The 12,374-nt window shown below is 31.4% G+C and overlaps 1 protein-coding gene across 2 annotated transcripts in view; it reads right to left on the reverse strand.

Moving 5' to 3' along the window:
- The window catches only part of LOC115880504, a 44,196-nt gene extending 36,364 nt beyond the window's left edge, over nucleotides 1-7,832 (reverse strand). Inside the window, exons 1-3 of one of the 2 annotated variants that reach the window (XR_004049894.1) lie at nucleotides 7,728-7,832; nucleotides 7,406-7,526; nucleotides 2,524-2,724 (exon numbers count right to left, since the gene is read on the reverse strand). Coding sequence is in view for 1 of the 2 variants with exons in the window: in XM_030897719.1 (XP_030753579.1) it covers nucleotides 7,406-7,518 (113 nt within the window). In the remaining variant the exon portion in view is untranslated. Of the gene's footprint in view, nucleotides 1-2,523; nucleotides 2,725-7,405; nucleotides 7,527-7,727 lie in introns of those variants that run through there. The other variant, XM_030897719.1, reaches the window with a different exon arrangement.
- Between the last annotated feature and the right edge of the window lie 4,542 nt (nucleotides 7,833-12,374).

The raw sequence follows: 12,374 nt of genomic DNA on the forward strand, positions 1-12,374 counted from the left end.
AAGAGAGGATCCAAACGGAGGAATTATGTTGAGCGTTAGCGAAGGAGCTGCTAGCAGTTGTGAAGGCAGTTGATCGTTTTCATAAATACCTGTATGGCCAAGAATTTTTAATTAGGACAAATCATGCGGCTCTCAAGTAGCTTATGGAGATGAAACAACCTGAAGGTCAAATTGCACGATGGCTCGAGAAGGTCCAGCAGTATCACTTTACATCCAACATCGTGCTGGGAAGATGCATAGTAACGCAGACGGTTTATCCAGAAGACCATGTCAAACCGATTGTAAGCATTGCTGTAAAACGGAACAACGTGATGGCACTGTCATGATAAGGAGTTTAAAACTTGGAACCGATGAAAAGTGGACGACGACACAATAATTGAGGAATGACCAAATGAAAGATCCAGACATCGTAGCAATACTACGGCTCAAAAAAGGTAACGGCGAGAGACCACAGTGGCAGGATATTGCGGACAAAGGGCTCGTTTTCAAAGCACTCTGGGCTCAGTGGAAAAAAAAGCTCTCTCTTTTCAGTGCTTCACTGGTGATTGAGAATAGATTGTTAAAGCGCACATGGGAAAGTGGCGGATGGCAGCACAGTTACAACTCAGTTACTGGTACAAAGGAAGAAAGTTACCCAAGTATTGGAAGAAATTCACAGTGGTAAAACTGGAGCCCAACTTGGGGTAAACAGAATTGAGTAAGCTGAGAGATCGTTTTTGCTGGGTGGATTATTGCGATGATGTCAAGAAATGGTGTTGACAATGTAAAATTTGTGCAACCAGCCAAGGACCAAGCATTCGATCTAGGGGAAAAATGAACAATATCGTGGAACTGCCATTCGAAAGAATCGCTGTTGAAATTGCAGGCCCATTCCCTAAAACGCACAAAGGCAACAAGTACGTTTTAATGGCGATGGATTATTTCAGCGAATGGTCGAAAGTTTTTGTCATTCCAAATCAAGAAGCATCGATTGTAGCTGAAGTATTAGTTAATAATGTCTTCAGTAGATTTGGAATTCCTTTAGAGCTTCACACTGACCAAGGAAGGAACTTGAGTCAAGACTGTTCCAGAATATGTGTGATCTGCTTGGTTTTCACAAGACTAGGACAACAGCTTTACATCCGCAGTATGATGGGATGGTCGAGAGATTCAATAAGAAATTGAAGAACATTCTCGAAATGTGGATGAACATCAAAGAGATTGGTATCAGCACATACCGTTAATTCTAATGGCATATAGAAGCGCAGTTCACAACACCACCGGACTTTCACCATCGGAGATTTTATCCTGGTCGAGATTGTTGCATTGTGATTGTCGTTTTTCGGATCACAGGAACGCACACGAACGTAGAGGATCGCGGATGATGACGGAAAGGTTTTATTGGAATTCAGATAAGGCCCGTGAGAGATAACAGATTCAAAGGCATAAGCAAGATGACCCCCCGAAAGCTCGTTACGAACTCAGAGCTAATTATACGGGATTTCAACAGGACGATAGGTATGGTTGTATAACCCAAAGCGCAAGAAAGGAAGGTCACCAAAGTTAACTCCAGCAATGGGAAGGTCCATATACAGTCATCAAGAGGAAAAATGATGTTGTGTACCGAATTCAACACTACCCTAGAAGTAAGATGAAAACATCTGGATCGATTGAAGAAATACCAAACAGGAAACTTATCGGGCAGACGATCAAATTATTTGAGAGGGGCAATGATCAAGGTGCTTCTGGGTTATAAGCTGCAATACTGCTAAAAATAGAACGGTGGAAGAACTGGCGCATTCGACGAAGTTAAAGAAAATTGAATTCTTTAGAAAATATAGAACAACAGCAGGGGGTATATAAGGCCCGCGCTTTGACAGTTGGAAAGGTTTAAGTTTGAAGTTTGAAGTTTAAAGTTTGAAGTTTGAAGTCTAAGTCTGAGTGAAATACCGGAAATACGTTAGAGTAATATAGTTTGCAGTAGTTGTGGTTAGTAATCGTTAAGATTGTGTACAGATGAAACAAATAAATTTCGTTAAGTATTTTATCGTGAGTTTAAATAGTGGAGAAACCACGGAATCGTCACAATATATCGTATAATCAAACGAACACATCGAAATTAATTAAATCAACTGTTTAGTATATTCATTAAAAGTCAATTGGTAATGTTGGTTTTGAGTTATATTGGTGTCATATTTCGATTTTTGGTTGAATTGAAGGAAGAACCGGACATATGCAATATATACAGGGGTTCCATTTAAAAAAATGAAATTTTTTTTTTTTTTTTTTTTTTTTTTGTATATTTCAATTTATTACTCGCTAATAGATATTATAAACCTATACTTTATATTTAACTTTTTTGCGGTACCTCCTAAATTTTACCTAATAATCGACGTTTCCATACAATCCAGAGACCTGTATATTTTCAAAAAATCTATAATGGTATCTCATAAATTATTATTTATAAAAAATGTTTTTTTAAGTTAATAATTATTATTATTAATCTCGTGTTTTATTATGTTCTTAAAAATATCAGTGTAATTCTGAATGTTATGAGATTGAACTGAGTCTAAATCCAAAACTTCTTCTGAAACACATTTCCGCTTGCGAGTTCGTTTTTCTGGATCAGTCCAAGTAAATTTTTTTGTTCTGTTATGTGAGAACAATTCTGGTCCATTCTCCTTCTTCCCATCACGAAAGTGACAACTGCATAAACATGCACTGGGACCAGGCTCACTGTCGCGCCTACAAAAAGATCACAGTTAACCAAAATCGATTATCCGATCTTCAGTTATACGGATTCGCGATCATCAAGACTACTCAACCGCCATCAATAACTTAATACAAGGGTTCGGCAATAGTGGCGTCGGGCATCTGTACAGTCTAAATCTAAAAAACTAAGGAATTCTGTTTATGTGCAAACCTAAAGTATGTATGTACGAGGATGTATTTCAGGAAAATATTTTAACTTCTATAGGATAGCTCAAAAAAGTGAGTAGATCGTGATGATTTTTTTCTGAATCGAACACCCAGTATATTATTGCATTTATGCCTTCCTTTCAGTTTGCATAATCATAATCCTACGATATGAGTAAATATATTTTGATAGTTTCAGAGATATTAATAAATAAATAAAAAATATATCATTTTTTTTTTTTTATAAATATTTATTAAATCTTACTTACTAATTTACTTAACTAATTTCAAGTTTTTGTAATAAAAATTATTTTATGATTTTAGCACCTAGTAAGTGTTAAATTATTTTAAATATTAATTAGCCTTAAACGGATACTTGGTTTTATTTTTTTAAGGGGGACACGCTGTATATTTTACGAGAACAGATGCACAATTTTAATTGTCCTATCAAATTAATATACCATGTTTACTATCTTTTAGTTCGCGTAAAAATGTTCTTGTAATTTTAGAATTTTTATAACTATACCATGGAATATGCAATTTTAGATATTTTTAAAAGATTCCTAAATTTTTAAGAGTAACAGATACTAATATTGTGGATATAATTGTTATCTTCAATTAAAAAATAAAAAACTGTTTTTTTTTTTTTTTTTTTTTTTTTTTTTTTATTATTAATTAACTTAATTAAACTGATGAATTGATTAATACATGTAAAATACGCTAAAAAAACTGGAATTTTTGTTTGTATATTAGACAGTGTGATAAAAGTACGCTTAAATGATATTTCCATTTTTTATAAATGCTTATTATATAACAACAGAGATTTAATGTTTGATAACTTATTATTTATTGATTTCTGACTCAAAATCACATTTTTTAGTAGGTGAAAGGGTAATTTGGTTAATTTTTTTTTAAATATTTGTAATAAAATCACAGTTATTAATAGTTTGATAATTTTTTAAGTGGAAGTAGTTTGTTAGATGTTTTAGTGAAGGAATTATATTCATTATTTGTAGTTAGTAAGAAGGTGAAGGTATTTGGGTATTTTTTTTTGTTTTTCTCCTAATAATTTGTAGGTCGTTTCTTTTAATAGTGTGATAGTACTTATAATCTTCTTCAAGCTTCGTTTAAAAGTGCGTATCATATATTTGGTTTTTTTTACGTATGAAATATACGAAAAAAAAATCTGATTAAATGATTTAAAAAATGTAAGTCTATCTTAGTTAATCAATGAAACTAGTCCAAATAGAGGGTGAAATATCTGCAATGATTTTAAAAAATAATTAATTTATTTTGGAAGAATAACTTATTGAAATGGAGTATTATTGGTAAAGTTGCAATGTTTGTTTACCCAGTAGCAGATATTTCAATAATGAATTCATTCATTATATTTAATTCCTGTTATATATTTTTTGTGGCAGAAAAATATACTCAGTTAGTTTTCAAAATTTATTGTCTGTTTCAATGTCACAAAAGTATAATTTTTTGCGACATGATTGAATAAAGGTCTTTTTGACGTGATTGGCAATATAAAGTAAGCACTTTTACGCCGAGCTTTCGCCGAAGCATAAAAGTGTGAAATATATTATCAAAATGACAAGTTACATTAAATCAACGGAGGTAAATAAGTTTTGATTTATTACTGCATGTACTAGAAAAACCTTTGAAAAGCAGTGTATGACGAATAGCGACTCCAATTTGTTTAGTTGCGCATATCACACTGTGACGTATACTGCATTACAAAAAATATCCATATTGTTCAATTGCACTCAATAAAAACAATAAATAGGGAAGAATTGGACTAAAGGCATAACATAATCTACACAACTACATAATGAGACATAACCTCAAATTTACGTCAAATCATTTAGTTTGACATTTGAAAAGATATACACATATACACATTTATTATGGTTCATTGTTTTAAAATTTCGAAATTTGCGCGTGGAGCTTGCCGACCAATGCTGCCGTTTATCACCTGTGACTTAGCGACCAACCTGCGCAAATATCATGACTTGGTTTTCTGTTTTGTTCATGATAAATTATTATAAGTGTAATTTGGTTATTAATCACGTCAATAAACAGATACTACGAAAAGTTTTATGGTTTTAAACGGGCTTTGTGAGTTAAACCATAAAATAAGTTTATTTTAAAAAAAAAAAAATTCTGATCGAAAATAACGGCGTCAGGATGGCTATGAAATGATAATTACTGTCATTTTATATGTAAATTTATAATGGGAAATGTCGTCGATCGTTCATTTCCCAGCCAACCTGGACGCCAGTTTTTTTTTTCATATGGTAAAAAGTTAAATAACTTGACTCTGAGACATTGTTTTTACGCTAAGAAGATTTTTCGTGGTATAAGTTTAAATGGTTATCTAAAGTAATAATAGTTTATATTAACATGTCCAAAATAATAATTTTGAAGGAAGTGCATTTTTATTTTTATTAAGAGAAAAAATAATCAGAATAAATTAAAATAAAAAAAAAAAAAATTTCGTAAATTATAACGTCAATTTAGAAAAAATGGATCTAAGAATGAAATAAATTTTATTAGCCTCGTGTCAAAATCGAAATGAGTCAAGTGGTATGTACCTTTTTTAAATATTAATATTACAAATACAACTTAGGCATTAATGCCAAACATATTGAAATATTTCTTTTTTATGACGGTTTAGAAATCCTTAAATCGCAAAATATAGAAAATCAACATCGAAAGACATAGTTTTGTATTAAATTTCTTCAATCAGCTGAGCCTATGATATTGTTGAAAAATGCCGAGTATATTTTAATTACTCTGGGAAATACCGCAATACGATATTTTTGACTCGCCTATATACTATGCTCATTTTTAAAGCTTCACTATTTGTTCACCAGAGGCATCACATTTTGTCGAGAGGTTGAACAACTTTAAGAAATATATAAACAAGGATAAAAAAAAAAAAAAAAAAAAAAAATATTTATGTAAATTAATTAATATGTTTGCAATAAGTTTAACGTATTTATAGATGGGTTCCCAAACTTGAGCATGCGGCACGAGATTCCGGGACTATTAGTTTTTAAGTTTTTTAATAATATGAAAAAAACATTAAATATTTAGAATTCAAATATTAAATTAAAAAAAAAAAAATGTGATTTTTTTGGTCCCGGCCAAGATAAAATTTTCGCCGGGACAAACTTTCTGATTCGTGGTTAATCCCGGCCAAAACGGGACGGTTGGGAACCCCACTATATTTATTCAAGATAGACTGTGATGGTAAATAGAATTGTACAATTTTAATAATTATTTTTTTTTGACAAATTTTTTTTTTTAATTTTAAGTATATAAATTATAAGATAGATTGATTTCTTTGATTGAATTTTGATAGCTTTGGTTTCAACATTTTTTTTTTTTTTTTTTTTTTTTTTTTTTTTTTTAAATAAGTGCAAGTATAAGTAAGTTTAGAAAAAGTCATAAAAAACAAAAATAAAAAAAAAAAAAGAAAATTTTTTTTTAATTTTGATGTACCTAAAAGGTACCAGACCCATTGCATTTTTTTACAAATAATTTAGTACCACACATTTAGTATTTTGAGCCAAATTGTCAGATGTTAAAAAAACTATAAACAAATGAATTTTGTTAGCTTTTTTTAACTGTTAAGCTATAGGTACATATACAGACAATTATATCCCTAGCACAATATTTAAATATTAAAATTCCAATCGTAAGTTACAGTCGCAGCGGTAACGAAAAGGCAGATGAAAGGGCCCAGCAAGGCTCATCAATGCCATTCATAGGCCCAGAACCCCTCTGCGGCATTGCAAAGGCGGTCACGAGAATGGCCACGGAACGATGGGTGTCTAACAAATCTCTAGAATGGTGGAGAAACTCACCAGGGCAGAGACAGGCGAAAAGGTTCATTGTAGAACATTCGCCAAAATTCACAGTAGACGAATAAGCAAGGACAGAAAGAAAGTCAAAGCTGTAGTAGGTCTACTAACAGGGAGCATTGAAAGCTAAATAGGCATCTAAAGTTGATAGGATTGACAGACGAGCTATGTGTAGGTTCGGCCAATCTGAAGAAGAAACGTCAGAACACATTCTATGTCGGATGTAAACAGCTAGCTGTGCGATTCGGTAATAGGCCAATGACAGGCACATTGCCAGGATGCTACATGGAGGTGGCTAAACCAAGATGCTTAACTTTGTGAAAAGGATAAGGCACTGGAGAATGTATCCTAAGGATAAGAAGAGGACCACAACGAATCTGAAAAGATCGCAGTTGAACAGGCAGAAAGTACCTCTAAATAATAATCTAATCTACAGTCGCAGCGATTTTAAAATCGCAATCGCAGTTTCAATTGCGATTGGAGAATCGCAGTTTTGCTCATCTCTAATAATATGTCCAAAAACAGTTTTTCTTCAAACATTCAATTATCCGAATGCCTACCAACAATTACACTGGTTAATTGAGTCTCTAGTCTCTACTGTGTAAATTTCTAACCTCTACTTATCACCTCATACCCACCTTGTAAGTTTTTTCCACTTCTTCCTTTTCTTTATATCCTTCGGGAATCTGAAAAATTTGCATGTCTCCCTAACGCTATAATGCTTGCAATCTGGTGCCCAGCACATCACCATTTTATAAACTGAAATTATATTAATGGTATTTATAGTAAGTTAAATAAATTCCTAAATGCCTCTGTGATTTGGTCTATTTTTCATTATAGAGATCATTTATTTTATTTGAAGCAGTTTTAACGAACCAATTTTCAGCTGGTTTATACAGGTTATCAAGCTTTTATCTAAATTGTAAACGTATAAATAGGCATATAAATAGGTATACTTACTCTGAGAAATACAAATAAAAATACAAATATAAACAGATATAAATTTTAAAAATGAAGGAAAACAATTGACACACAATGACACAATTGACAAATTACTTGTTTGGACCACGGAGGATTAAGAGAGGGGAGACTCCACGGATGTATTTCTGTAAAATCTACTAGTTGGACAGGGCCGGATTAGGTAAAACTTCAAATAATAAAAGCTAACAATGACAAACAATGATTAAAATTTCCTAGTAGTAAGCATTTGCCTGAGCCCTGAGTTAATGTAATGTTAAGCCACTAAATGTTCGTCTGTTAACTGTAATAAACTTATGCCTCGTAATTCGGTAACCTAATTTTTATTTTTTATCGATAATTTTGTGATAGATGTGTTAGCTGCGTTACGGACCTGTTACGGAAGATGTTACATGTGAACATGTGAATGTGAAATGTTACTCCCAGTCAAGGACTGTATATGTATATTCTAGTCTTCTTATTCAGAGCAAAAAACATAAAAATTCGCTCGGTGCAGCTCGGTGTCACCTCGAAATCTTGTCACCAAAATATGGCCGCCGATCGAATTTTGACCTCACTAACCGATCACGGGAGAATATGCGTGTTACCATGCGTGTTACCCGTCACCTCTCTTTTCTTTTTCCTTGTCTAAGATTTTTTGTGTTTATTTTCTACTTGATTTTCTACTTGAATGGAAAATGGAATTCTAATTTTTAATTTAAATATGTATTATTTCTGTCATTAAAATGTGGGAAGTTACTAAACAAGTTTTATTACATCCAAAATATAGGTGTGATAATGTAGTCAAACAAGTGTTTGTAAGAAATATTTTAAACTACAACTATGAATTCAGCAATATAAACACAGATGCACATCCTCAAGATGACCCAAAAGCAAACAGGAAACTGATTGAATCAAAACTGGTGGAACTTTTAAAAATTAAGCCTATAAAGGCGTTGGAAATTGTTGCGAGTAATAAAAAATTTTCTTCGGGCGATTTATGCACTATCTTAACAAATTACGAAATATGCAAAAATTCCGGAATTCAAAAATCTGCTATTTTAAATTGTCCTACAATTTTACTGGAGCCTAAATTAGTGGAAAAAATGGAAAAAATTAAACTGCTTGCTTTAGATCCAAATAGTTCTATATCATTTCATAAGTTTAGTTTGCTTAAACTCGATTTGTTTATTTCAAATAAAACTGAATTATTATTAAGGATCCAAGATCTATGCAGCATATTTAATGTGAGTATTAGCATAAAATATCTTTGAATAAAAATACTAAGGAAGGTGTCTAATATTATTTATATACTCATATATTAGGTCTGCGACATTTGACACAAAACCAAGATTCAAAACAAATTCAAATTGTTATTATAGATGGACCATGATTAGGAATCGTGACCCCCATGGTTTTGACATATTTGAGCTTGATTTGAAATTTTGTAAATTTGTTGGGCTTTTCTGAACTTATTTTATGTTATTGATTGTTTATTCTACAAATGGTTTAATTCATAGATAGTAAATCTAGAAGCATATTGTGCCAGAACTTAAATTATTAATGACATAGAAAAAGACTAAAATAGTTAAGTTGTGTAGCATGCAATAGATCTCAGTCAAAATAATGAAGAGAAACTGAGAAGAACTTTTCATTGTTAAGTAACTACATACAGGGTGTTTCGGACCTACAACATAGGTCCAATTCAGTTATGTTTCTTAGCTACAGGGTGTTAAAGTCTTAATAATCTTTCGATTTATTATAATTTTCTTTCGAATACTTTTAGTGATTCGAATGAAATTTTGAGGGTAAAAGTTATACAAGTGCTGGTAATACCCAAATGCTACATATTTTAATGCTAAAAAATTGTCAATAAATTCATCAGGGACGTGCATGTGGGTTATCGCTGGAAAATTTTTCAAAAAAAAATATATATTCTACTGACTTTTTTCTTTTCATATCAAAATTGTGTAGTCCGTTCTATGCCAATTAAAAGTTATCAATTGATATTTTGTAGAATTCGGCCTCCTTGATGAGAAAAACACAATTTTATTAATCACAATTAATAAAATAAAAATAAAATTAATAAATCGTATATTTTACCTAATTTATCATTAAATATCATTTCTATTAGTCCAACTTATAGCAATTTCAAATAAAAAAATAATGGTATTTGGTAGGTTTAGATAATTAGGTACAAAAAACATAATTTAAGAAAATTTTAACATCCTGTAACTCTAAAACTATGCATTTCCATACCCATGTTTATAGGAACTTTTTTTCATATTTTTTGATGAGGAATCAATGAGTACTTATTTAAAACTTTCACAAGTTAATATTAATTTTTTAAAGGTTGCTATTAGACTTGGATCCAGGCAAATTAATGAATTTGCGTTTATCTCATCCAGGAGGCCGAAATCGACAAAATATCAAGAGACAACTTTTAATCGCCATTAAATTGCTTACACTATTTCGCTAACCAGAGGAAAAAGTCAGTGGCGTACAGTACGTAGAAAAATATTCCACTGATAACCCATATGCAAGTCCCTGGTGAATATGTCGACACTTTTAAAGCTTTAAAATATGTCGCATTTATAGTAACTTTTACCCTCAACATTTCATTCGAGACACTAAAAGTACTTGGAAGAAAATTATAATAAATCGAAAAAATATTAAGGCTTACGAAAGCTAGCTTTAGCTACGAAACAAAGCAGAATCGGACCTATGTTGATATGAAAAATAAATCTTATTTTTACATGAGAAATGAGAACCCCTTTTTTTAAATTTTTCACCCCACGAGAAATAGCTCATGTTTTTTGAAACACCCTGTATACTTATAGGTATAATACACGTTATGTGTAGTAAACTAATCATTTATGAGATTCGTCTAGAATTAACTAGTTATACATTTTATCTTGCACTTTTGCTTTTATTTACTACCTATGACAGTTAAAAATAATTAGGATATGTCAATTTGACTTGTGTTGCAATAGCCTATCTGGTTTTATCTTTATAATAAGGGTATTATTGATATTAAATAGTTATAACTTATCTATTTTTATTAGAAATATATATTTTTTTAAAAATTGTATAACCATAATACCCAATAACATTTGTTGGCAATGTAAAACAAAACCAACAATTTATTGCGTCTACCCTATTTTATATTTTTAGATATTTCAAATGAAATTAGAACTGGCACTAATAAAACATGCAAAATTTAAGTCAGCCATATTCAGCCCCCATCGCGTTCAACCAAGGTTTGCTGATAATATGCTCCTTCCTTAATATTTTTATTCAAAGTGAAAAATTTGTAGTAATTATGACAAACCTATATACCGGGTGCGTCTCAAAAGTGGCTCACCCCCTATAACTGTTTTATTTTTTCAGATAAAACAGCAGGATTTGGTATGTTAGTATATGACATAAATTGGAATTGATTGACGTATTCATTTGTTTTTGTTTTTTGTTACAACTTTTTATTATGTCACCCTCGGTATTTTTTTACTTTATTCGATAGAAAATGACACTCTAAATCAAATGACATATCATATATCAATTTTTGACATAGTCACTCAAAAAAAAATTGAATTTTAAATTTCAATCTAGAGGGCCATGGCTGTATATTAAAACACTAAGTTTTAATCAAGAGCCTTAGGAAAAAGTTGATTTTTGATCGTCTAATGTTTTTAGTGTCTGTCCTGGCCGGTTAAAAGATGTAGATTTTTAATCATATCGTCAATTTTTTCAAATGGAACGAGATGGCTCATTAGCATATTTGGAAAAAGCATTTTTTTTTACAAATAAATTGATACCACACACTTGGTTATTTTGAGTCAAATTGTCGTTATGAACGCATGTTACAATTTCAAATTAAACCATATGCGAAAGATTATTCAAAAGCGTTCTTAGACAGTATGACTATGTGTTCTATCGCGATTCAGCAATATGTGCAAAATAATATTTCGCTGTGAATCCAGAGTCTATACAATTCAAAAAGTAAAAAATACGAGAATTGACGGTGCCAATCTAACAGAAATCTAAAGTTAGTTAGTCATTTTATCCGTGTGCAGAGATACGGAAGGTCCGAGCACACACACAATTATTGAATACGTCAATCAATTCCAAATTTATGTCATAAACCTAACCTAACATAAAAACTTTACGCTCAAAATTTAATTCGAAATTTTTAAAAAAAATAAACAATAGTTATACAGAGGCATATTATGAGCAAGGCAACTCTTTTCTCTGATACGCACCACAGCCGAGTGATTGTAATTAGGAATCATTGAGTTCTCTTATGGAATATATTTATTGCAAGATGCAAATAGATTGGGTATATCTGTGTAATTTTCTTTCAAGTTAAGTCATTATCACTATAACAAAAACATGATTTGAAAAAATAGGGGTTTCCTCAAAGGGTTTCCTCCTTGAATCACGCTTTGCTTTACACCCTGTATACAAACGATGTTCTCATTTAGTTTTATAAAAAATTATTTATTATTCTTCGTAATGTTATCAAAATTAGTGATCTGATTAGTTGTATATCCCCTTCCACTGTATGTAATCCGCCAACTGGTTACCAGAAAAACAAGAGTCTTTGATTAAATCACTGCCACTAAACCTTTCCTCCAATTAACTGACATAAGT

Source organism: Sitophilus oryzae, unplaced genomic scaffold, assembly GCF_002938485.1.
Source record: "Sitophilus oryzae breed Bouriz unplaced genomic scaffold, Soryzae_2.0 scaffold_1625_pilon_pilon, whole genome shotgun sequence".
NCBI lineage: Eukaryota > Metazoa > Arthropoda > Insecta > Coleoptera > Curculionidae > Sitophilus > Sitophilus oryzae.